A 24,977-nucleotide genomic window follows, 5' to 3' on the forward strand; every position below is an offset into this window, starting at 1 on the left:
TTCCTGTCTCACAGCAAACCCTTTCACAGCCCGGGGCTCGTGTCTGGGTGTGTGTGACAGGGGTGTGCAGGAGCAGGGGCGTTTCACCCAGCTCTGAGCTTTAACCCGAGCCAGGGTTAGGCTGAGGCTAAGCCACCGCAGGGCTCCGAGTGTTTCTGTGCGGAGCCCTGGGGGCTCTTGGCCAGCTGGGTGTGGAGATGATCCCCGTCAGTGTCCCCGAGCCAGGGGACAGCCCTGTCCCCACCGTGCCTGGGCAGAGGTGCTGCCATCACTCGAGCCCACCGTGCCCACCCTCAGCTGCCGAGTGCAGACCCCCGCAGCTCCGTGGGGAGAGGAGCCACCCCCCAGGATCCCCGGGCTGGGTCAGAGCAGGCGGGACCGGCTCTGCCCTCGCTGCCCGGTGCCCCGCGGGGCGGCACAGCCACCCTCCCCTGCCCGGGCTGGGCGGCCCCTGCGGCGGAGCCACGGGGCTGCTCCCGGCCGGGGAGCCCCCACGGTCCCTGCACGGCCCTGCCCGCGGCCGGCGCCGCTCTCGCCGGGGCTGCCGCAGGCACCGCGGGGCAGCAGGCGCAGCAGCACACCCTGCACGGCCGGCACGGCTGAGGAAAAGCGGCTGGAATCGCTGTGTTCCCTCGGCCACCAAGGTGGAGAAAGCCACCCGGGCTCCATCACATTCGGGCTGGGTGGGGTTCGGTGTCCCTTTAGCGCAGAGCCTGCCTGGGGGCAGCGTGAGTGAAAGGCAGGCTGACGGGCTCTTCCCCACGCGTGGCAGAGGCAGCTGAGAGAACACGGTGAGCCTGACCACCTGCACAGCCCGTGGGACGAGCCCTGGGCAGGACACACGCACTGAAGGGCTCCAAGGGCACCTGGGGCACGGCTGCTCCTGGGGAGCCCTGACACAAGGTGTGGGCACGGCCATCCTGGGCTAAACAACGCCTGGGGCACAGCCTGAGGTGGGCAGAGGGCACACACCTGGCCCTGTCCCCCCCAGTGCCCCCGTGTGCCCGTCACAGCCTCGGGGACGCCCTGAACTGCTGCAGGAGGCAGAGGATGGCAGCGGCCAGGGCCGTGTGCTGGCGGGCCAGCAGCTTGGTGCCCAGCTCGGGGCACACCTGCCCGTGCAGCTGCTGCTGCAGGGCCTGCACCAGCTGCTGGTAGGTGCCCACCACAGCCCCCAGCGCAGCTCCCAGCTCCTGCTGGCGCTGCCCGCACCGCCGGCAGTGTGTCACCTGGAAGCAGGTCACTGCCAGCTGCACCAGGCGGTCGAAGGTGGCTCTCAGGGCACACTGCACCTCGGGGAGAGGCTGCTCCGTGCTCAGCAGCGCCTGGCAGCTGGACAGCAGGTCCTGGGAAGCACAGCCCAGGGCCCCCTTGCTCTCCGCCCCCTGCTCCGCACACTGGTGGTGCAGGTGGGTGTCCTGGTTCCCACAGAGCTTCCCCACGACCTCCTGCAGCTCCACGGTGTAGGCCAGGAAGCGCGAGAGATCCGCAGGGCTCGCCCACGCCTGCTCCTTCAGCTGCCCGAGCGCTCGGAGGTGCGGGTCCGGCCCTGCCCTGACCCCAGCAACGCACAAACCACTGCCGGCGGTCCCGGCAAGGCTGTAGCTGCCGGAGGGGGGGCAGGTGAGGGGCTCTGGCAGCTGGGGGGGCTGGTTTCACCCTCCCCCTGGTTGTGGGGCTGCGGGAAGCAGCTGATGTAGGGCAGGTGGCAGCCGCAGCCCTCCAGTCCCCGTGATGCTGGGGAGGGCTGGGCAGGGATGGGGGGCAGAGGGCTCTGCTCACCCTGCTCGGGGTTAAAACAGGGGAACGGGTGTTTTACAGCCCCGTGGTCTCCTGCTCCTTTCCCCGGGGGAGCGGGGACCGAGGAGACGGAGAGCCCTGCAGGTGGAGGCAGGCAGGAGCCCCGGCCCAGCCCTGCCGCCTGCCCCCGGGGAAGGGGAGCCTGAGCAGGCTGTGGCTGCTGCTGAGCCCCAATCCCTGCGCCTCCCGGCTGCCCTGCGCCCGGCCCCGAGCTGCCCACCAGCGCCCCGGCACAGCCTGCTCCTGCTGCAGGGGACGCGGGCACCTTCCTGCTACCTGCACCGGCCCCCCTGCACCCGCTGGGCATCACACAGCCCGGGGGCTCAAGGGGGGCATTGGCCCTGTCCTGCAGGCTGTGTGCCCCGGGGCTGTGTGGCACGGGGGCTGTCCTCACCCCCAGTGCCAGCCAGGAGAGGTGGGTGAGGGCCCCCGGGGCACTGCTGCAGCCTGCCAGGAGCTGGGCTGTGTCTGGGAACTCTGTGTGCCCCCCGTGCACCCTCAGCAGGGTCTGCCCGCTCACCCCCTGCCAGCCCCTGGCCCGGGACACGGCCCCCTCACAGCTGCTGCTGGCACTGCCCTGGCTGCCACCATGGCACTGACCAGGGGCATGGCACTGACCACTGGCACTGCCCTGACCATTGGCATGGCATTGACCATCGGCACGGCCCTGGCTGTCAGCATGGAGCTGACCCTCACCATGGCACTGACCATCACCACGGCTCCTGGCTGTCAGCATGGAGCTGACCATCAGCACAGCCCTGACCGTGGGCACAGCCCTTGCCATCAGCACCGCCCTTGCCAGTGACAGAGCTCTGGCCATCAGCTTTGCTCTCCCGACAGGGAGCCAGGGGAGGCTCCACCCTGGCCGGGAGCAGCCCCTGCCCCTGGGCCAGCTCCTGGGGAGGGGCAGTGCTAGGCACAGGAGCCGGTGGCAGAGGCACGAGCTTGTCGGAGCGGCACAGAGCAGCAGAGGGCACAGCGCTGGCCCTGTGCTGGGCAGGCACCACCTCACCCCGCTCCTCCCGCAGCCCCGGGCCCTGCCAGCCCGCGCTGGGCACAGGGCTCTCCTCGCTCACACACCCGGGATCTGCCTCCCCTGGGCAGCGCTCCTGGGCAGCTCCACTGGGACAGCTGGGAGGGGGCTCCAGGGATGGCAAAGGGGCGTGTTGTGGCTGCAGGCTGCTGTCCTCCTCCCCACCCTGGCCACCAGCAGGCTGAGCGTCCAGAAGGGAGGAAACCAGCCATTCCATCACCGACTTTGTCCCCGTGGTGTCAGGCTGCGTGTCCCTCGGAGCAGAGCAGGGCTCTGTGCCAGCAGTGTCCCTCTGGGCCCGGGGGGCTGCAGGAATCCCCCTCCCCACGCCCTTCCCCGTGTCCTCTGCCGAGGGCTGAGCGGGTGGCCAGGAGCAGCAGCGCTGTGGGGAGCCTGGGACAGCTGCAGGGAAGCTGACTTGTGAGGTGTAATCAGTTTTCAGGAAGGATCTTCTCTTCCTCAGGCTCTTGCTGCAGGTCAGCTCCCTCTCCTGGCCGTGTTTCTGCCTCGCCGAGGGGTTCTCCCCCAAGCTGTACCACCTCAGCCTCTTTGGGATGCAGGAGGATCTCTCCGTGCCCTCCCAGGATGCTGTATCATAGCCTGATGGCAAGAAAAACACGGAAATCAGGAAGTAATCCCGGGCAGCAGAATACCCTCACGCCTACACAGTGGGCCCAAAAAGCTCCTGCCACAGCCTTGGAACCACAGGCACAAAAGTCCAGCAGCAATTCCTGGTTCCCGAGGGCACAAGGAAACGATCTCTCGTGCTCAGGTACCCACGTGGAGTGGGATGTCAGGAAAAGGCAGAGCCTGGGTGTGTGGCACAGGGGCGGGGGATGAGGGAGCAGCTCCACCTGAAGGCAGGTGTGGGGTGAATCTGGGGACAGCAGCAGCCCCAGGCGAGCACTGCCCACAGCTGTAGGCACATCACCAAACAGAAACATGGCCAGAGGGCCCCAGCTGGATTTTTAGGTGGTAACAATTTCCACAGTGACAGCTTTGCTTGAACACAGAACAGTGACTGCACATTAGTATCAAAGCCAAAACTGTTGTAACGGCATGAATTACATTCTTAGGAGGTTCTGTTAATACTGAAAGAGCTGATTACTCCAGGAACAGGAATACTCCCATTTCTGAGAGCAAACAATGGTCAGGGAGCTGCCCAGCCCCGGGAATCCTTGACCCAGCTCTGAACCCAGCCTCTGGCCTGAGCACGACCTTTGATCTCGGGGGTTCCTGTGACAATGCTTTACAGGTTTGGGAGATTCCAGAATGCCACTCCTCCGAAAACTGACTTTTCCCAGCACCGTGTGTTTGCACGTGATAATAAATCCCCTGCAATGTCGCTGTAAGGGTGCTGCGGAGCGGCCTGCAGGGGCTTCAAAGGTCCTTCCAAAGCCCCGCAGAAGCTCCAGGAGCGGGCAGGGGAGCGCCCAGCGGGACGGACGGCAGCGGAGGCAGCCCCGCAGCCCAGCCCTGCAGCAGGACCCGCGTCCCCGCCGTGGCTTTACCTGCCGGAGGGCTGAGCCGGTCCGCAGCATCGTAGAACTCCTCCTCGGAGCTGGAGTCGGCGAATCCCGGCGGCGGCCGCAGGACGGGCTCGCCGTGTCCCGCTGGCCCCGGCGGGGCGGGCGCGCCGTGCCCCGGGCTGCCCGCGGGGATGCTCCGGGGCACGGGCCGCGGCCGCCCGCGGCGCTCCCCTCGGGCTGCCGGGCCGGACCCTCGCCCTGCCCCGGCCGCACCGGCAGCAAGCACAAATAGTCCCCGCTGCCGGTGCCGGTGTCGCTGCCGGTGCCGGCGGGGCTGCCCGCGGCGCGTCACCGGCGAGAAGCTGCTGCCGGAGCCGCTCATCTCCCCGCACGGTCGGCGTGCAGAACCGCAGCAGCCCCGGCCGGGAGGAAGAGCGCGCGTCCGCCTCATCCTCCTCCAGCGCATCCACGGAGTCGCTGGAGCCGCTGGTCCTGAAGCCGCGGCTCTCGGTGTTGGCCGAGTCGGAGGCCTCGGAGGCGCTGTCGGTGCCCGTGTCGCCGCTCGCCCCGGGGCCGCGGGGCTCGCCGGCCCCGCCGCGCCGCCGCTCGCCGCGGGGCTCCCCGGGCGCCGCTCCGAGCACGAGTCCGGCTCACAGGAATCCTCGGAGTCGCTGCAGGCTCGGGATTCATAGCCTGCGGTGTAAACGAGCCGCTCAGCCCGGGCTGGGTGCGCAGGGCTCGGGCAGAGCCTGACCCGCGGGACCGGGGCGATCGGACCCCGCCAGCCCCCGGCCAGCAGGGCACGGACAGAGGGAGCGGCGGGTGCTCTCAGCCCAGAGCAGCTCAGGGCACGGACAGAGGGAGCTGCTCTCCAGCCCCCAGAGCTGCCAGCCCAGCTGAGCCCCAAGCCTTGGTGCCCACGAGCCTGCAGCTCTCCCTGAACCACGGAAAAGCCCTCTGAGACCATCGGGTCCAGCCTCAAACAAGCACAGGCGCCACCACACAGCCCCGGGCTGCCGCTCCAGGAACTGGGCCATCCACCCATTCCTCCCCACCTGCGTCACAAAAAGGCTGCTTTTATGAACCTTCCTCAGCTGACACGCGGTGCAGCTGCTGGTTTTTGTCTCCCCAGGTGAATATGGAGGCGTTTGCATCCACAAGGAGCCTGTAGTAGCCAGCAATGAGGCAGACGAGGTCCTTTGCACTGTTCGACTCCAGCAGCAGAGTAAGCACCTTTTTTTTGGTTTATTTTCGGAGGTGTGGGGGAGAAAAGAGTAAAGAAGATTAGAATAAACAAACATTGTACCACAGTCAGCAGGAACAGGCTGCACAAGGACAAGGCACCCCCTCTGTCTCATACAAGGAGGCACAAAGAAGAGAAATTTATTTTTCTCGCCTTTTGTGCCTTTGCTGTGTCTCACTGATGGAGGAAAAAACCACTTTTCCTCAGCAGGAAGAATTGTGTCTCTCTAGTAATTATTGTGGTTCTTCCTACAAGCTTTCCCTGCTGAGTGTGTTCTAAGCCTTTTACCCTGGTGACTGCCTGTGGGAACCCAGGACATTCCTCTGGCTGCCCTGGATGGCTCAAGCCCCTGCCCAAGGGGCTCAGAGACCTTGGCACAGAGCCCCAGACCCCTGTGCCTTTGATTTAGCCCTTGGAAATAACAATTACCGGCCTTTATATGAAGGATTCCAAGTCAAAAAAGTTTAAGTAGAATAATAGTTTGTCATGGGGTGAAAAATAGATTTTTGAGGTTTTTAGAATGGGCGCTTGGGGACCTGAGATGGAAGAATTTGGGCGTGCGTTGTCCTTTTTCCTTCTTCTTCTTGGCCTCCATCTTCTGGGTGATGTTGGCACTTTTGGATTGGTTTAAAGTAGAAGCTCAGTGTCTAACATAGGTGACAGGTATTGGGAAGTCACTGTAAATATTGTACACGTAGTTTTTAGTATAAAAAGATAACACCTCCCTGGGGCAGGCAGAGTGCCTCTGACTGTCCTGCTGAGCAGACCTGGGCAGGACAGGAGAAAGGATTTTATAGATAAGGAACAATAAACAACCTTGAGACTGAGAAATGAAGAGCTCTGACTCCTTCTTTGAGTGCCAGGCTGGGAACAGAGACTTTCTAACACATGTTGGAGTGATTGTGAGCAGCAGAGATTCTGAGAACTCCCCCGGCCTCTGAGGAGAGCTGATGGTGCAGGTGACCCCTCAGGTGCTCACCTTCAGGTCCTGCAGGTAGATCTTGACGGTGCTGACTCGCTCCGAGTCCTCGCTGAGCTCCACCCTGCTGATGCTGGGGAACTCGGCCAGGCTGCTGGCGATGTTCAGCTTGCTGTTCACGATCTGGCTCACGCCGTGCCTGGCGCCCACCAGCAGCGCCACGTACGACTCCCTGTCCTGCAGCTGAGGGACACGGTTACACCTGGGCAGGGACCCCTCACCTGTGCTGGCAGGGCCCCCTTGGCCCCCCGAGCTCCCGTGGGCTCCCAGCACTGACCCCCTCCCACAGGAGCCCTCTCCCTGCCCTCTCCCCACACAGGGACAGCAGCCTCCCGTGGCCCCAGGGGTGCAGCAGCCACCTGGCAGACCCAGTGATGGGGCTGGCAGCAGGTGGGCACTCTCAGTCCTGTCACCTGGCAGCCCAGGTGTCCCCATATGGACCCAGCGAGACCTGCTGCAGGGCAGAAACTCCACAAAGACGTTTCTGGGCTTGGAAGATACATCAGTGCTTTTTGTTAGGGTGAGACACTTAATGAAAAATGAATTAACGCACATATAACCGGGCAGAAATTGTTCAATTTGCATGTAGGTGTAAAGTTTAGCATTAATGTGACCTGTGGGTGCCCCCCAGCATTGCTCAGCTCCCTGTGTGACACAGCTTGTGCTCTGCAGCTCAGCACAGACCCAGCTGGGGACAGGCAGAAAAATCAGCAAACCAAGAAACCTCTCGTAAAAAGGGAAGAGTTCTTTTTTACAGTGAGGTTTAAGGCTTTCCAGTATTTTCTCGAGAATTTGAAGCCCACCCAGATTTCCCAAGTACTTTATACCACACAAAGGATAGACAGGGTTTATCTGAAGAGCAAGAGTGACAGCTTCCAGTCAGAAAAAATGCAAAACTGCTCTGTAGCCTGGTCTGTGCCATCGACACTTCAGTGGAATTAAACTGATTTCCTCCAGCACAGCTGCTCACCAACAGCCACCATGGCACCTCAGGGCAGGGAAAGGCAGTGTGGCCACTGGGACTGTGTGCCCAAGGCAATCCCACACACAACCAGCTCCCACCATCATGGTGGCACTGAAAATCCCGCTCACAAAGAGCTCCTACCATCATGGTGGCATTGAAGATCATCCCGCTGTACATCTTCAGCTCCCCCAGGATCTGCAGGTAGCTGAGGCGCACCTGGACTGCGTTCAGTGCGTGCTTGGTGGGCAGGAGAGGAAACAGGGTGAGAAACAGGCTCTGCATGCAGCTGCAGCAGGCACACAGCCTGTGACCAGCACAGCCAGCTCAGTGTGCCAGCAGAGGTGCCCATGGAGCCCCCCACACACCCCACAGCAAGCACAGCACAGGGAGATCAGGGAGTGTGAGGGCAGAAAACAGCCGCAGGGAGGGCACACCTGACCTGGGGATCACACCCTACCTTCTGCCGAGGGTCCAGCAGCACCTGGTTCCTCTTCAGGTGGTAGCTGATGGCTTTCTTGATGTCCTTGCCTCGCATGTTCCGCAGCAAGGTGGGCGAGATGAAGTTCTCGATTCCCCAGTCCCTCCTGGCAGGAAGAGGGAAGGGAGCACAGGGGGTCCCAGCCACGCTGAGCCCACAGCACAGGGCAGGGCAGAGGCACCAGGCAGCCCTGGGGGGCTGTGGCACCCCCTGGAATTCACTGCTACCTGCCCCTGCCAGGGGATCAGGGTGGGACTGCACAGTGTGCACTGCGGTGCAGAATGGCCATTTTCACATGGCTGCACAGGAGGGAGCTCACAACCTGCATGAGCAGGGCAGTCCCCATCTCCCCTCACCGTCCCCAGGATGGAGAGTCTGTCCTTGCGTGCACCTTGCTTGGGTGAGCAGATTCTGACAGTGCAGCAGATTGTTTCCTGCCCCCAAAACGTGGGCCAGGAGTGCTGCTGGAGTTTACTCAGCGCAGGCATTAAACACCTGTGGGGTGAGAGCAGTGCAGCTGCCCCTCCCTGCACACAGCTGGGCACATCTGGCTGCACACCAGGCAGCCAGTGCCGGTAATTAACCTGGTCACCACACCAGCGCCTGGTAATTAACAAGGAGCTCATCACTGCTGCCTAGAGCAGGGTCTCTGTGCAGCAGGAGCAGTCCAGGAGCACCAACGTGCGGCACAGCACACCTGCCCCTTCTGAAAGCATTTTTTGGTGGTTTCCCCACAGATCCCAGTACTCCACACTGCCCAGAGGAGGCGTTTGTGGCCTGCTTCTGGCGGACGCAGAGATGTGCTGGCTGTGCAAGGCTGGTGATTACAGCAGACACTGCAATCTCTGCAGACACTGCAATCAATACTGGCAGGAGCAGCTTGGGTAACCATCACTGCCTGAGAGACCTGCAGCTTCAAGGGCCTGGCCCTGTGACAGAGAAGGCCCTCCCTGTGCCTCGGGACACACGCAGGAGCTCACCGCCTGCACTAGTCAGGCAGGTCAGGGGGTTTGCAGTAACTACGTACCCTCTGAACAGAGAGAAACATGGTTCTCCCAGGAAAATCCTGGGAAGCTGTGTAGAAGCTGTGGGAAACTTAGAAGAAAGACTTCAAGCCATTGTTATGTCTCTTTCTGTCACCATTGTCTATAAATATGATTCTCCAGAGAGTACTATTAATAGTTCACCAATAGTGTAAAAAAAAAAATCCTAAAAGCCAATCAAGTCTTAAATCCACCATTATTTCTGTAAAAAACGATCAAATTTCTAATAATAAAGTGTCTTTTCATACACCATTATTTCTACAAAAACTGTAGACTTCTAATAATAAAGTGTCTCTTAATAATAAAGTGTCTTATCACCTTCTGATGATGAAGTCTCTATATCACCTATACCAGTAGCCCTTCAGGGGTTGAGGACAGGGAGGCCCCCAAGGCCACCCTGCCCAGCCAAGGGGCTCAGTCCCCTCTGGCCCCCTGTGCAGAGCTGAACAGGGGCCAAGCAGCAGCTGAGCCCCCCTTTGGGGCTGTGCTGCTGTCCCTGGGGTCAGTGGCAGGGGAGCAGGGAGCTGCGGGCACTCACTCTATGTACTTCAGGGACACCTTCTGGGGCTGGGCACAGGCAGAGATCCTCTCCTGGATGTGCAGGGCAGCCAGGCGCAGGGCCACGCTGCACTTCATCTCCACTGCAAACCTCTCCTGGAGCACGTCGCTGCAGCTCTGGGGCAAACACAGCACAGTCAGCGCAGCAGGCACGCAGAACAGGGCTGCCAGCGCAGCACAGCACCACACAGCCAGCTAAGGACACCCCCAGCCAGACACACCAGCTGTTTAAGAGTTCAAGGCAAATTGAATCGAAATGCCCTGATTTTAAGTGCTCTGCTGTTGCAGACATCTTTTATGGAAAATCCCTTCCTTAGGATTTTTCCTCCTGAGAAGCTGAGAGGCCTCAGGAACAAAATGTAAACAATGGTTATCTGCTGCTGTGGAATGCAACAGGTGCATCTGTGATTGGTCTCATGTGGTTGTTTCTAATTAATGGCCAATCACAGCACAGCTGGCTTGGACTCTCTGTCCGAGACACAAGCTTTTGTTATCATTCCTTTCTATTCTTAGCTAGCCTTCTGATGAAACCTTTTCTTCTATTCTTTTAGTATAGTATTAATGTAATATATATCATAAAATAATAAATCAAGCCTTCTGAAACATGGAGTCAGATCCTTGTCTCTTCCCTCATCCAAGAACCCCTGTGAGCACCGTCACACTCTGCATTTCCATGCAGCTGAGCCAGTCTGAGGCACTCTCTGGTTTAAGGCACAAATGAGGATGGGCTGAGGAGGGATTCCCAAGCACGGAACACCCCAGTGTCACCTGCAGGTACAGATACTCAAAGGCCACTGGATCTTCCTGCAGGAGGTCCAAGGGGTCCCTGGGGACAAAGCACACCCTGAAGAGGCAGCGGTAGTCGTGAGAGTCTCTTTTCTGGACCACCTGCAAGAGAGAGAGGGTGTCTCTCTGATGGGGAAGATGAAACAGGAAAGCCTTATAAATATGATTTGTCTGGCAAAAGATTTTGAGAATATGGAAACTATAAGCGAGATTGAAATGCAAAGCAAGCTTTGAGATCCCTCAGTTACTGAACAACTGGAAAACAATGGTGTGGCCACTGAAGGTGATCCCCTTTTGATGGAACAACACCCTCTGCTTGCAGACAGCTCCAAGGGTCAGAGCAGACCCTGCCAGCTCAGCAGAAGGGGCCCAAAGAGGAGTTTGTAGGGTTTAAAATGTAGCACAGTATGGTAATGTAATGATTCTTATAGGCTGTATGGAAATGCTGTAGGATTTGTATGTTGCACTGGATTGGTTAGTGGGAGTTAGAATATTCAACACAGAAGAAGATTTATGGTATTGGAATGGGAACCGTGCTCTCTTACCCTCTTATCCTCTCTCTCTCTCATCCTCTCTGCTTCTCTTTACTGCTCTGAGCTGTGGCTGGCAGCTCCCAGCAGGGCCCTGCACCCAGGCCCTTTGCAATAAACACAAATTCCAAGCCCTGGCCTCAGAGATCTCTCCTCTCCATCCATCCCGACCATCCTAAACCCCTGATGCTCCTACACACACCACCATCCCTCCCTCCAGAGTGCACAATGAGCCTTTGCTCTGCAAACCCACAGGAATGTTAACCCCACGGGCAAGGGAACCGTGCAGATTGTCCTGAACAAACACAAGGAGGCAAGGCTCGTGATTGTAACTTTATCTCTGATTCTTCATCTGTTTTTTTCTTCTGCCTGCAGTAGCCCAGGAGCCCTTTGGCAGCAAGGCCTCATTTAAACACCCACTGATCCCAAACACTCTCAGTGTCAGCAGGACAGAGGCTCAGGGGCTGTGTGAGAACAGCAGGGGAAGGGGCAGCCTGCTCTGCTTCGGAGCGCAGTCACGAGACGCAGCAGCCCTAAACAGACCCGAATCATCCCTGTAATGCCAGCACAACGTCAAGACTCTGAGTTTTCCATCAGCACATTTCATTCTGGGCACATCCTGCCCAGCAGAAATCCTCAGCGCTTCGGTGCTGTGACAGCACCAGCCCCTGAGGCAGGACTGGAGCTGGATGATACCTGTGTGTGCCTTCCCACCCTGTGTGACCCCATGGACCCTCTGCAGTGGCTGCCACCCAACAAACCCAGCAGCAGGGAGCTGGGGCAGCTGAGCAGGCACCCCTGGGGCAGCAGCATCCCAGGGGCTCACAGGACACAGGGGCTGGCTCAGAACTAGATTTAACCCAGTGGCCCCTGCTGGGGTGGATGCTCTGGCTGCCCAGGGAGCTGTGAGCACAGAGGTCATGCACAGCTGCCTGAAAGCTGCCCAAGGCTCAAGCAGCCCTCTGCAGATGGGCTGACGTGGCAGGTGGCACAAAGGGTGTCACCACCACTGCTCTCCAGGCAGCGCCAGCCCAGGGATGCTGCTGTGTGTGAGGGGGCACTCGGGCTGCTCCCAAAGTGCCTTCCCCAGGCTGTGGGGTGTGAACACCATGGCAGAGGTGGATGGCAGCACTGGGGACAAGGGCTCACCCCTCTGGTGACCCCTGTGCCCTCACTGCCCTCTCTCCAGTGGGGCTGTGGGACACACGGGGCCCTGCTCACCTGTGCAATGAGCTCCTCCTCGTGCAGCAGGTGGATCTTGGCCAGGTTGTACTGCTCCTCCAGCACCAGGGCGAAGTGGGCGATGCTGCGGATGGACAGCTTCTCCTGCAGGGTCAGCACGATGTCCTGGCAGGGCACAGGGCCACACAGAGCTCAGCTGGGGCCCAGCACTGCTGCAGGGCTGCCACTGCCTGACCCCAGCCTGCAGAGCTGCGGGGGCACGCACAGGCAGAGCACCATGACCCCAGGACAAGGTGGGCAAGCTGCAGACCCCACGGTGTCACAGGTACCAAACCCATCTCTGGAACTGCCTGTCCTGAGCTGCCTCACTCTCACAGCTTTGGGTGGTGTTGAGCACTTTCTGCCACCCCCGAGTGACAGAAAAACCCCAGGTGTTTGCTGTGTTTGCCACTCTTGCTTTCTAGAACTCTGCAACATTTTGGATCCCTGGAAGTGTCCAAGGCCAGGCTGGACAGGACCTGAAGCAAGTGAGAGGTGTCCCTGCCCAAGGTAGGAGGTTGGAACTGGATGGTCTCTAAGGTCCCTTCCAACCCAAATCAGTCTGTGATTTGTGAAAAAAAAACTAAAAAGAACTTGTGGAGAACACTTCTCTCCAATAAACAAGAATTTGAGACCGTAACTGTAAAAATCCTACTGCATCTGACTGAAACTGGTGTTTCACTTTGTAATAGAGAATTCTGTCAATTCTCAATAGAGAATTCTGTCAATATTCTATCTGTTATGGAAGTAACAAGGCATAGTTTTGGCAAGAAGAAAATATCACCTCAGGCTTGACTGAGCACAAATTGAAACAGAAGCCCTTGGGCTCACTCCAGCCTTTTGAGGCAAGCATAAATGTTTGACTCACCTCAGTTTTAAGCCAGGATGTCTCAAAACACAGAGGAATTTCAGGAAACACCTAACTTGGGAAGCATTTCACTCATTTAGATATTTCTGGAGGGCAATTGTGAGGGCTGCTTTAAAAACTGGGAAAATTTATTCCATGTCAGAGCTGAGCAACTCAACACAAAGAGCAAATCCATCCTTTAGAAATTAAACCCTTGGGGACAGGCATTCAAATATCTCTTTACAACTCTCCTTTCCTTTCCACCTCCTTGCTTTATTTCAGTGTTTTATTTTTCTAGACCCTGCAAGTCAGAAGACTTGCAGACACTTACTTGCCTGAGAGACCACAATGTTTTTGTGAAGCTTGAAGGAGCTAGACAAACTCCTCCTTTTCTGAGGAAAGTTTTCACTGCATGATAAATGAAATCTCTTTGTGCTTCCCTTTAATATACTTTCAGCCTGATAGCCCCAGAATGTCTGTCCATCGTGAGTGTCCCTGACAGCATCTGCTCTGTGCAGGACACCACGTGCCCTTTAAGTAATTAATGACCTCCAGTCACTGGCCCTGGCCAAATCCTACCACATCCAACATAAACCCTGAGCAGCTCCAATGCTCAGGCCAGAAAAGCTGGAGGTGTGCAAGGCTGTGTCCAAGCACAGCAGTTATGGAAAGGGCTCTGCAGAGCAGCATTGTGTTTTCAGGGGAGTGATCTGAGAGAAGATCAGCCTTTGTTCAGGAGGATCACTCCCTGTGGGCTGCTCTGTCACCTGAGGGGCTGAATCAGCTCTTGTGTCTGCAGAGGGGAGCATCCCTACAGTGCAGAATGAGGCTGGAGCTCAGAGAGCCCAGCCCAGCCAGCAGTGGTCAGTGCAGCTGGGGGCTGCAAGGGCCCTGCCTGCAGCTGATGGGTCGGGCTGGGCTGCTGGGAGCAGCCTGCAGAGCTCCTTACCTTCACCGTGGTGCTCCTCTCAAACCGGAACGCCTTGGTCTGCCCGTTCTCCAGGTACACCTTGAGCACGTTGGGCATGAAGAGCAGGGAGCTGCCCTGCAGAACAAGAGCAGCAGCTGCACCCTGGGGCACCCAGCCTGCGGGTGCCAGCTGCCCTGCCTGCCTCTGCAAGCCCTGGGAAACCCTCCTCTGCCTTGGCAACCCTCTTCCCCGGCACATAATGAGGGTTTGCTCCTGATGACGGTTCTGAGACAGAGCAGAAATTCTCCAGAGGAGAAATCCATTTTGATTTAGGTGAAATGCACATCTTTGAGTCTGTGGTTATAAAACATAGCTGTTTAGCCCGACTGCAAAGCCTAGGCTCAGGGAAACTGCTTCAGTGAAGGACAGAGATGGGGGGGACAGAGAGACTGCTGTGAGAGCAGGTGAACCTGACCTAGGAACTCTTTCTGATAAAGAAAAACTAGCATCAAATGTCACGTTAAATTAGTAAAAATGAATATGTATGAACCTATTGTGAAATTGTACACATACGTATTTGAGAGGGGGATAAAAAGGGACCTCAAGTTCCCAGAGGTACCCATGTCTGTTAAGGAGAGTAATCTCCACATGTGTCCGGTGCTGTAAAAGGCATCTTGCCATCAGCCAGCAGCACCCAGGCTGAGAGCAGCCCCCCTTGCTGCCAGTGCCAGGGGAGCCTGGCAAACACACAGCACTGCCTCCACCGAGCCCTGCCCCGGGATCTGCAACCCTGGCATATTGAAATTAAATACCAATATAGCCAGATGGGATGTGCCTTGCCTTGTCTGGCCCTTGCTGCTTGACCAAAAAGCAGCAACTGTGGTGTTTTACCCCAGAGACACCTTTGGCCAGCTGGATGCTGCAGCTGGGTGCATGGAGACCAGCCCAGGCTTGCAGGAGCTCAGCTTTACCTTGGTGGAGAAGCTCTAAGGCCATGGTGAAGGAAAGGAGTCGGTTCTGATGGAGGGTTTGGATCCAGAGCTTTATCCTGGCCCACAGGCCTCTGAATGCAGCAGCAGCTCCAGCAGAACTCCCTGAGCCCGTGGCTGCTGCTCCTTTGAACCCCGGGGAGAGGGGCAGGGAAGGGGTGGGGAGCCACCAAGCAGGGACAGGAGGGGAGGGACAAAGGGACAAAGGACACCTGGATGGCCCAATGTCCCCCGGGCTGAGAGGCGTCTTTTGAACTTCACCAACCACACGATGCCCTTTCTGGAATGCCAGGATTGACAGACAGTGGTCAGCAGGGGCAAGGGAGGGGAAGGGAGAGGGTATTGGCACACCTGGGGAAGGAACTGGGATAGCTGGGACAGGCTATTACATCGCACCACAACACTGGCACCTCCCAAAGCAGGAGGGGATGCCACCAGGGTGTCCTGAGATGGGTCCCAAACACGTGGCACAGGACAGGACACCCTCAGTGGTGGATGAGGAGGTGGCCTGCTGCGAGGTTGGCTGTTAGGGGTACATGCAGTGCTAAGCAGGCTTGTTGTTTCCATTAGGATTAGGGCTGGGATTAGTGGGGTGGAGTGCCTTCTGGCAGGAGGGGGCCTGGTGAGGCAGAGGGTTGGTTTTGCAGTCCTGTTAGGAGGGTGGCTAGTCACAGGAAGAAAGCTAGGGCTCAGTTTATAGATAGTTGGGTGGTTGGGGTGAATGTGTAGGGTAGCAGTCCTAGAGGGTTAATGAGTAGGAGGAAGATTATGAGGGATGTTAAAATTAGGGCTCTTTTGTGTCCTTTTTTTGTCTAGGGGTATTATTTGCTGTTTTGTGACTAGGTTGATAAACCATAGCTGGAGGGTTAGTAATTCATGGATTGTCTAGGGAGGGTGGCAAGAGAGCTGGGAATGTTATTGAGATGAGGATTAGTGGGATTCCTAGGAAGGATGGGCTTGAAAATTGGTGGAAGAAGTTCATGGTCAGGTTCAGGGGGTAGTGCTTGGAGCAATAGGTGGTTTGCTAGAGGGGCCCTCCACCTCCACCAGGGAATGCACCTTTCCTCCCACTGCCACCATCCCTGGCTGCTCAGGGCTCACCCCTCCACCTTGGAGCTCCCACTCTGCCCGTCTTCTTCACGTTCTTGGGCCAGCATGCTGCTCCCACCGCCCAAAGGGTTCATCTCTGTTGTGGTGTGATGTAATAGCCTGTCTCAGTCATCCTGCTTCCTTCCCCAGGTGTGCCAATACCCTCTCCCTTCCCCTCCCCTTGCCCCTGCTGAGTGCTCTCAATCTTGGTATTCCAGAAAGGGCATCGTGTGACTGGTGAAGTTCAAAAGACGCCTCTCAGCCCGGGGGACATTGGGCCATCCAGGTGTCCTTTGTCCCTTTGTCCCTCCCCTCCTGTCCCTGCTTGGTGGCTCCCCACCCCTTCCCTGCCCCTCTCCCCGGGGTTCAAAGGAGCAGCAGCCACGGGCTCAGGGAGTTCTGCTGGAGCTGCTGCTGCATTCAGAGGCCTGTGGGCCAGGATAAAGCTCTGGATCCAAACCCTCCATCAGAACCGACTCCTTTCCTTCACCATGGCCTTAAAGCTTCTCCACCAAGGTAAAGCTGAGCTCCTGCAAGCCTGGGCTGCTCTCCATGCACCCAGCTGCAGCATCCAGCTGGCCAAAGGTGTCTGTGGGGTAAAACACCACACACCAGCCGGCCAAAGGTGTCTGTGGGGTGAAACACCACATAGCCGTGTTGTGAGGTGAAACAACAGGCCAAAGTTGTGGGGTGAAACACCACAGCTGCTGCCCTTGGTCAAGCAGCAAGGGCCAGACAAACCAAGGCACGTCCCATCCAGCTGTATTGGTACTTAATTCCAATACATATCCTCATCAAGAGACTCTCAGGGCTAAGAATGGTACTTCTAAGATGGTCTCTCTGTGTTTCATTCACCATGTCTCACGTTACAAACCTCACAGCCCTCCAGACAGACAGCCCACAGCCCCTGAAGTGCTGCCAGAGCCAACATGAAACACTTCTGAATGCCATCCTCGCTCCTCTCACAGCCCTTTTGGGGTTCAAGCTGCCTGCAGTCACCACTGAGGGAAAACAAGAGAACGCTGCTGATCTTCTTCTAGCCCAAATTCTGGGCTCTTTACTTGCCCAAACACATCACCACTCTCTGGTCAGATCCAGCTACCCAGCTGGCACCATCCTATTCTCTGGAAAAATTTTTTGCTTAGGATTTTTTCTCCTGGGAAGCCGAGAAGCCTCAGAGGAAAAGGCAAACAACATTATTTTATTTGCTTCTTTCATGTTTTACTGCTTTAGAATGTAGTAGGAGATATTGATTATCCAACGTGTGAATTGTTTTTACTTAATGACTAATCACTGATTAGCTGTGTCGGACTCTGAGGAGAAAGTTGTAAATTTTCATTAATATCTTGTTACGCCTTTTGTAAGTATCCTTTCTCTATTCTTTAGTATAGTTTTAGCGTAGTATTCTTTAATACAATATAGTAACATACTATTATATTATAATTATCATATCATATATAATAAAATGATAAATTAGCCTTATAAGAACATGGAGTCAAAATCATCCTATTATTATAATTATTATATCATTAATATATAATAAAGTGATAAATTAGCCTTGTAAGAACAGTCAAATTCATCCTTTCTTGCCACGGGGGACCCCACAAACACCACACCAGAGCCCCCTAAGAGGTTCCTCTCTTTCTGCGGGGGCTGTCAGAGGCGGCTCCGGGTTAACCCCTCGTCTCCCGCGGCCGTGCCCCTGCCGTGCCCCGGCGGGCTGTCCCCGGGGCACTGCCCGGGATGTGGAATCCATCACCGGCCCGCAGAAGGCAGGAAAGCAGCGAGGCTCATGAACAATTCATGTTCCAGCCGGCAGGGTCGGGTTTCAGCTGCAGAACCAGCCGCTGGGATCCTTCCCTGGCCGCAAGGATCACTTAGCCCTGCTCCATTAGGATGACAAGAGCAGTATATTTACTGAAACTGGAGGCTGCACGCTTCTCAGGGCCATAATGCCCATTTTGGCTGCCTGAGTGCGTCAGCCCACGGAAAGGAGAGCGGCCCTAAAGCACTCAGGGCTGCCGTGGTGCAGAGTGCTTTTCCAGAAAGGAATCATAAATATGCAACAAATTTATTTACCCTTCCTTTGTGCTAATACCTCACTGCTCAAAACAGGTTACACATCCAGATGGCGAGAAGGGAATCTAACACCAGGGACCCCAGCACCTGAATTAATTTGCCTGCCTTTGTGCTGTCAGTAAATTAACGGCAATCTAAACACTGACCGTGTCCCTGCCGTGCACTTGCAGCGGTTTGGTCAGCTCAGCACAATGCTGGCAGGGGCTTTAGGGCAGCTCGGAGTGCAGCATTCCCTCCTCAGGTGCCTTCTTTAGGCTATGACAAGGGGTCCTTTCCCAGACCCACTGGGACCAACCCTGCCATGGGTTGGGGAAGATGAAGCAGGAAAGCCTTATAAATATGATTGTCTGGCAAAAGATTTTGAGAATATGGAAACTATAAGCGAGATTGAAATGCAAGTAAGCTTTGAGATCCCTCAGTTACTGAACAACTGGAAAACAATGGTGTGGCCACTGAAGGTGATCCCCTTTTGATGGAACAATACCCTCTGCCTGCAGACAGCTCCAAGGGTCAGAGCAGACCCTACAGCTTGGCAGAAGGGGCCCAAAGAGGAGTTTTTAGGGTTTAAAATATAGCACAGTATGGTAATGTAATGATTGTTATAGGCTGTATGGAAATGCTATAGGATTTGTATGTTGCACTAGATTGGTTAGTGAGAATTAGAATATTCAGCACAGAAGAAGATTTATGGTATTGTAACATCACTCTCATCCTCTCTCTCATCCTCTTTCCCACTCTCTTTACTTCTCTCAGGCCTGCTCCAGCTGTGGCTGGCAGCTCCCAGCAAGGCCCTGCACCCAGGCCCTTTGCAATAAACCACAAGTTCCATGACCTGGCCTCAGAGATCTCTCATCTCCGTCCATCCCGACCATCCCAGCCCCCGACACTCCCACCCCATGGGTGTGGGGCTGTCACACACCTGGGAGCCCTCGGGCTGTGACCCCAGCCCAGCTCTGCAGCTCCCGGCAGCGCTCCCGGCTCTGCCCGTGTCCCCCGCGCCCTCCTGCCCCGCTCCTCCCTGCCTGGGCACCCCTGGGCACAGCCTTACTGCCCGCTGACCCGGGTGTCCCATCTGCCAGCGGCGGGAATGCTCTGCTGTTCCGGGAGGGCCCCGCCGCCCCCTGCCCGCCGGGAGCCGCGCCACCCGAGGGCTGGGACAGCCATGTCACCAACCCCCGAGGGCTGGGACAGCCGGGTCACCAACCCCCGAGGGCTGGGACAGCCGTGTCACCAACCCCCGAGAGCTGGGACAGCGTGTCACCCCCTCGAGAGCTGCGCCACCCGAGGGCTGGGACAGCCGTGTCACCAACCCCCGAGGGCAGCCCTGGCACACCTGGCAGCAGCGTGGCAGCAGGGGAAGGATCCCCGGGTCCAGAGGGACACTGGGCACGTCTGGGGGCACAGCCGAGCCTGCCCTGCCCTGTGAGGAGGAGCGGGGTGCCCCGGGCAGGTGACACCCACGGCACACCTGTGTGCAGGGGACAGGGAGCAAACCCTGCCCTGGGAGGGTGTGAGCTGGGCCAGGAGCTCCTCCTGCGACAGGGGACAGCAGACAGACAGACAGACAGACAGGCAGGGAGAAGGGAAAGGGCCAGTGGGTGGTTTGTCACTGCTGCCAAGCAGAAAGGCTTGGCCAGACCTGGACAGTGAGCAGCACTCATGAGCAGGGGGAGAAAGGGGCAGTTTGGCCACCGGGTTTTTTCATTCTGGAAGACAGAGCTAATGACTCACAGCTGACCCCAGTAAGCTTAGAAAGTGACACAGAAGGAGCAGGAGGCGTTCAGGAGCTGTGCACAGTTTGGGGAGGACACAGGAGTTCTCACCTGTGCCACAGGGACACCAGCAGGGACAGGGCCGTGGGCACCCAGCTCAGCTCCAGCAGCAGCAGCAGGAGCCCCGTGCTGGGTGTGCAGCAGCCTCCAGAGAGCTGTGACCAGCTCACCTGGCAGCTCACCTGGCAGAGGCACAGCTGTGGGTGCACTGTAAACACCCTCTGAAGGGATGGAGAGCAAGCTGCCACCCTGAGAACATTGTCACACCCAACAGCGAGGCAGAGTGCCCATGACAGAGCCCCTGAGCAGTGACACAGGCCCTGAGCAGTGCCAGGTCCCTGTGACATAGCCCCTGCCCAGTGACTGTGCCCAGCAGGGCCAGACGAGCTCCTCCATCATTACCCTGGCACACACAGCAGCGCCCACCTCCCGTTTCTGGGGCAGGATTCACCCTGCCCACCCCTCAGTGAGGTTCTCCGTGCATGGCCCCTCAGGGGAGCAGAGCTCCTCCCGCCATGCTGCAGGGATGGGTCGAGCTCCGACGGGAGCAGGACAGAGGCAGTGCATGCGGTGCTTCCCATTAATCCATTAAGCACATCCAAGCCAAATCCCCGCAGATGCCAGTGCCTCCTCCGTGCCCCGATCAGCTCCGGCAGCAGCAGGGAGCGCCTGCCAGACCGGGGCAGGGCAGGGGGCACAGCAAGCCTGAGCCCCCTGCCCGGGCAGAGCCCCGCGCCGCGCTGACCTGCGAGTGTCCGTTCAGCAGCACCTCCTCCGCGAACCGCACTTTGACCGGGTTGGTTTTCAGCCTCGCCCTCTTCTCCTCGGTGAGGAACGACGACTTGGGGCCGCCCTGGAACGATAGGGGGGCTGGGTCGGGGCAGGGCCGTGCGGGGCCTGCTCACCTGTGCTGCCCGCACACACCTGGAGTGGTGTCCGGGCAGCCTCTGCGCTCCCTGCCCTGCCCCAGACCCTTCGGACCTTGCTCCAGATTGCAATGCAGGATGTTTTCCATTACCATCTGTATGGCAGATGAGCTTTGTCAAGTGGGCAGTTTGCTTTATCTCTCTCTCTGAGTGACCACATCACACCTCCCTCGGGAGGGGACATTGCTGATAACAGCTATTGAATGTCCCTGCATGGCTGATAAGAACTGTAACATCCTATTGGGAGATGTGAGCCCAGAGGGAGGGGCCAAGCATTGCTACCTGGATACAATCAGAGATTTCAAACATTGCTACCTGGATACAATCTGAGGCTTCAAATATTGCTACCTGGATATAATCAGAGATTTCAAACATTCCTGCCTGGATACAATCTGAGGTTTCAAACATTGCTAGCCAGATATCATCCAGAGGTTTTTGAGACCCCAGCACAGCTTTCTCCATGGGATTCCCCAGAGGAACAGCAGCTGCCTCTTCTTCCCCTGGATCTCCAGAGGAAGAATACATCCTTCTCTAGAGATCCCCCTTGCTCCAACAGAACCACCCCTGACACTGCGGGAGGGCTGAGCCACAATTCCAATGGGACTGCTGCCAGCACCCTGACCCACAGGGTGTCAGGTTGGGTTCTGACTCTGTCAGCGCTGTTCTAGTGCACTGCATTGTTTATTTTATCTTTTCATTTTTTTTTTTCCCTATTAAAGAACTGTTATTTCCTGCTCCCATATCTTTGCCTGAGAGCCCCTTAATTTAAAATTTATAGCAATTGGGAGGGGTGGGGAGGGTTTACATTCTCCATTTCAGGGGAGGGTCCTGCCTTCCTTAGCAGGCTCCTGTCTTTCCAAACCAAGACAGACCTGCCGGGCAGCTGCTGCAGCCAGCGGACACTGTGTGCCAGTGTCACTCTGCCAGTGTCACTGCACGGGGACCAGGTGCCGTGCCCAGGTGTCCCCTCCCCACACCGGGACCCCGCAGAACAGAGGATGGCACCGGGCTGCACCTAGCCCAGCACACAGAGAGCCTGGCACTGATGGACAGACCCTGCCTGCTCTGCTGGGCTGCCCAGAGTGCTGCAAACCACCCAGGACCACCAAGGACGGGGTTGCTGTCACCAAGGACACAGTGCTGCTGTCACACGACCTTGCTGTCACCACGACAGGTCCCATCAGGCTCAGGTGTGCTGAGGAACTCTGCACAAACACCCTGTAAAGCATGGTGGTCCCCTAGAGCAGCAGCAGAGCCCCTCAGTGCCCCCCCAGGCAGAGCCTTCACCTGTCAAATTGCCCGTGTCACCTGCCTGGGGGACATGCCTCACCTGTGGGACAGCCCCACCCTGCCTGGGGACAGGAGATGGGGGCACAGATCGGGATTTGGGAGGAGCCCCCGAGCGCTCCGGGCATCCCGGAGCCCAGCAGGGTTCTTGGGGCACAGCCTGTCCCTGCCACCGGCCCGCCCGGCCCCGCACCCGGGGCTGCCGCAGTCACTGCCCGCCCTGCCCAGGGCTGGCTGTGGCACAGAGGGTGCTCAGGGCACCCGCGTGGCCCTGACCAGCCCCTGCCAGCCCAGTCACCCCTGCCCGTGCCCGGGGAGCCAAAGAAGGGTCACTCACGGCCGTGCAGCGCAGGACGGTCAGCAGCAGCTCATCTCCGGCGTCCCTGCAGAGGGACAGGCGGTCAGCGCGGGGACACCGTGGCTCCGGGGACACGGGGACACATGTGTGACACACCTGATGAGGCTGGCGGCCCGCTCCACCGACAGCCCATCCACCGAGCTGGAGTTGATCATGATGAGCTGGTCCCCGGGCTGCAGCTTGCCGTCCGCCGTGCTCCCTGCGGAATGGAGCAGAGTGGGGTGAGGCACGGGCAGAAACCCGCCCCCGGGGCACAGAGCTGCTCACACCGCGGAAACAGCGCTCCGAGAGCAACAGAACACACAGAAATGACCCTCCGAGATCACCCCCATACCCAGAAATCACCCTAATCACCCTCTGAGATCACCACCACACTGCAGAAACCCTCTGAGACACCACCACAGCACAGAAACCCTCCGAGATCACCACCACAGTGCAGAAACCCCGAGAACCCCCCAGGATCTGTCCCCTTGTCTCAGCCCACCGCACTGGGAACCAAGCACAGGCAAGCACACATGGGATCCCACCAGCAAAGGGCAGGCTCGGAAGGACAGGTTTCTTTGTGTTCAGGTTTAGTAAAATGAAGGGCAGGTTTCTTTGTGCCTCAGCTTTAGTAAAATATTGATTATTTCTGATTAGGAGAAGAGAGAAGCATAACAGGAAAAAACCCCACTCTGTACTCCCCACAGCTCTCAGGTAATTCTACATGGGAAGGGGCATGAAGAGAAGTAGGAGTGACAGAGGGTCCCTGCCCTGGCCCTGAGCCCAGCCAGTCAAAGAGAGGGCTGGCACCCACACCAACAGGTGAAAACCGCGTGGTTTTGTGCACCCATTAAAAAAATATAATAGGAAACAGAATGTCAGTTTTTGAGTTACACCCATCCCTTCTATAGCCAAATATAAACCTGATTGATTTCAGCACTGCCTGCACCCAGCAGCAAACCCCTGTGTCACAGGGATGAAAGCCCAGACCTGTTCAGATCACCATGGCCACAGTGGAGTAAGATGAAATTCTCTGAGATAAGATTAAATTCTTCCTCTGCATTTCAGGTAAAAAACCAGGAAGGACTTGGAGCAGCTCTGTGCATCAGGAAGGTCAGCAGTGACTGAGCACAGGTGAGGGACTCGTGGGGACACTGACACTAGCCCCAGACTGGGAGCTGGGATGTGTCCTGGTGCCCCTGGCAGCCACAGTGAGCTCAGGGCTCCCACACCAGCAGAAACCAGAGCCAGCAACCCATCCCCACAAGAACAGAACCCACAGCCCTGCAGTCAGCCCATCCCTCCATCCCCCTGCTGGTCTGTCAGAGCCACACCTGCAGTCACCGAGGCGATGGTCAGCGGCAGCCCGGGGCAGATTTCGAAGCCGTAGTGCTGCAGCACCAGGTCCTTGTACACGGTCACCGTCACCTTGGCCCGGCTGGGGGGCTGCCCTGCGCTGTCCCCAGCGCTGTCCATTGCTGCCACGCTGCCCCTGCGCCAGCAGAACACACAGTTAGACGTGACACTACCACAGACTGCTTGTCCAAGGATGTAGGCCATGCCCTGCTGCCCAGGGGCTGCCCCAGGCCTCTGCAGGAGGCTGAGACCGCAGCTCAGCCCAGCCCGCTGGTCACACAGAAGGAGAGAAGGTCACACAGGCGTGCCCCAGCACAAGGCATCACCTCCACCCACAGGGAGCAGCAGCACCTTCACCCAGCGAGGCAGCACGGGAGCTCTGGGCCTCTGCTGGGATCCACTCAGCCCATGGATGTCCGCTCTGTGTCCACTCTGTGTCCTCTCTGTGTGCACCACACCCCAGTGCCATCTCCCAGGCCCCAGGGAAGGACAGCAGCCGTGGGCCAGGATCCCTGGCGACGCGGCCCAGTCCAAACTGGGCCCACAACGAAACACGAGCCCACCTTCCAGAGGAGCAAGTTCCAGTGGAGCAATGCCGCATCTCCTCCTCACAAAACCCCAGCAGAGCAAGGCAGGAACGTCAGGCCCTGGCAGCCAGGGGGGTTGCTCACAAACTGCTGCTGTTCTTTTTCTGGGAGTGCATTTCCCAAGGACAGACACAGCGAGCAGGCCGCGCAGGCCGCGCCAGCCCCAGGCGCTGCCTCTGACCCAAGGTGCTCCCTCCACAGACCCCACTCACCTGGGCAGGCTGTCCCGAGAGCGATGAAGCCATTTTGCTACCATTTGCTCTATTCTACATGTTTTTCGTGCATGGATTAAGCTAGTCTCCAAATCTCCCATTTACCTGGAACTGACAGAAACCATAGAAGAACAGTGACTGGGGAATTCTTCTGGACAGCTTTTAGCGTTACCATAGTGTAACCTATTACATTATATTACATGATATTAGACAATATTAAACGATATTAGACTATATTAAACTATATAAAATTATATAACATTATATTAAACAATATTAAATTATATAAAACTATATAAAACCATTTTAAACTACATAAAACTATATAACATTATATAACATTATATTAAATTATATTAAATGATATTAAATTGTATAAAATTATATAACATGATATTAAAAGATATTAAATTATATTAAACGATATTAAACGATATTAAACAATATTAAATACAAAGAGATCGGCTGGCACCCTGTGA

General features: G+C 57.2%; 1 protein-coding gene across 1 annotated transcript; it reads right to left on the reverse strand.

Annotated features, from left to right (window-relative positions):
- Positions 1–903: 903 nt before the first annotated feature.
- FRMPD1 (FERM and PDZ domain containing 1) lies at positions 904–24,599 on the reverse strand. The gene is given in 21 exon segments (XM_030969011.1): positions 904–1,651; positions 1,654–2,521; positions 2,523–3,433; positions 4,345–4,452; positions 4,509–4,647; positions 4,649–4,687; positions 4,689–4,895; positions 4,898–4,995; positions 5,388–5,535; positions 6,525–6,707; positions 7,630–7,725; positions 7,946–8,072; positions 9,548–9,684; positions 10,336–10,455; positions 12,105–12,230; positions 13,901–13,996; positions 20,536–20,643; positions 22,341–22,386; positions 22,458–22,560; positions 23,678–23,835; positions 24,499–24,599. Coding segments are annotated over 21 exon segments (4,563 nt in total). The 3' UTR covers positions 904–1,007.
- Positions 24,600–24,977: the final 378 nt, after the last annotated feature.

The sequence above is a fragment of the Camarhynchus parvulus genome, chromosome Z, assembly GCF_901933205.1.
Source record: "Camarhynchus parvulus chromosome Z, STF_HiC, whole genome shotgun sequence".
Lineage (NCBI taxonomy): Eukaryota > Metazoa > Chordata > Aves > Passeriformes > Thraupidae > Camarhynchus > Camarhynchus parvulus.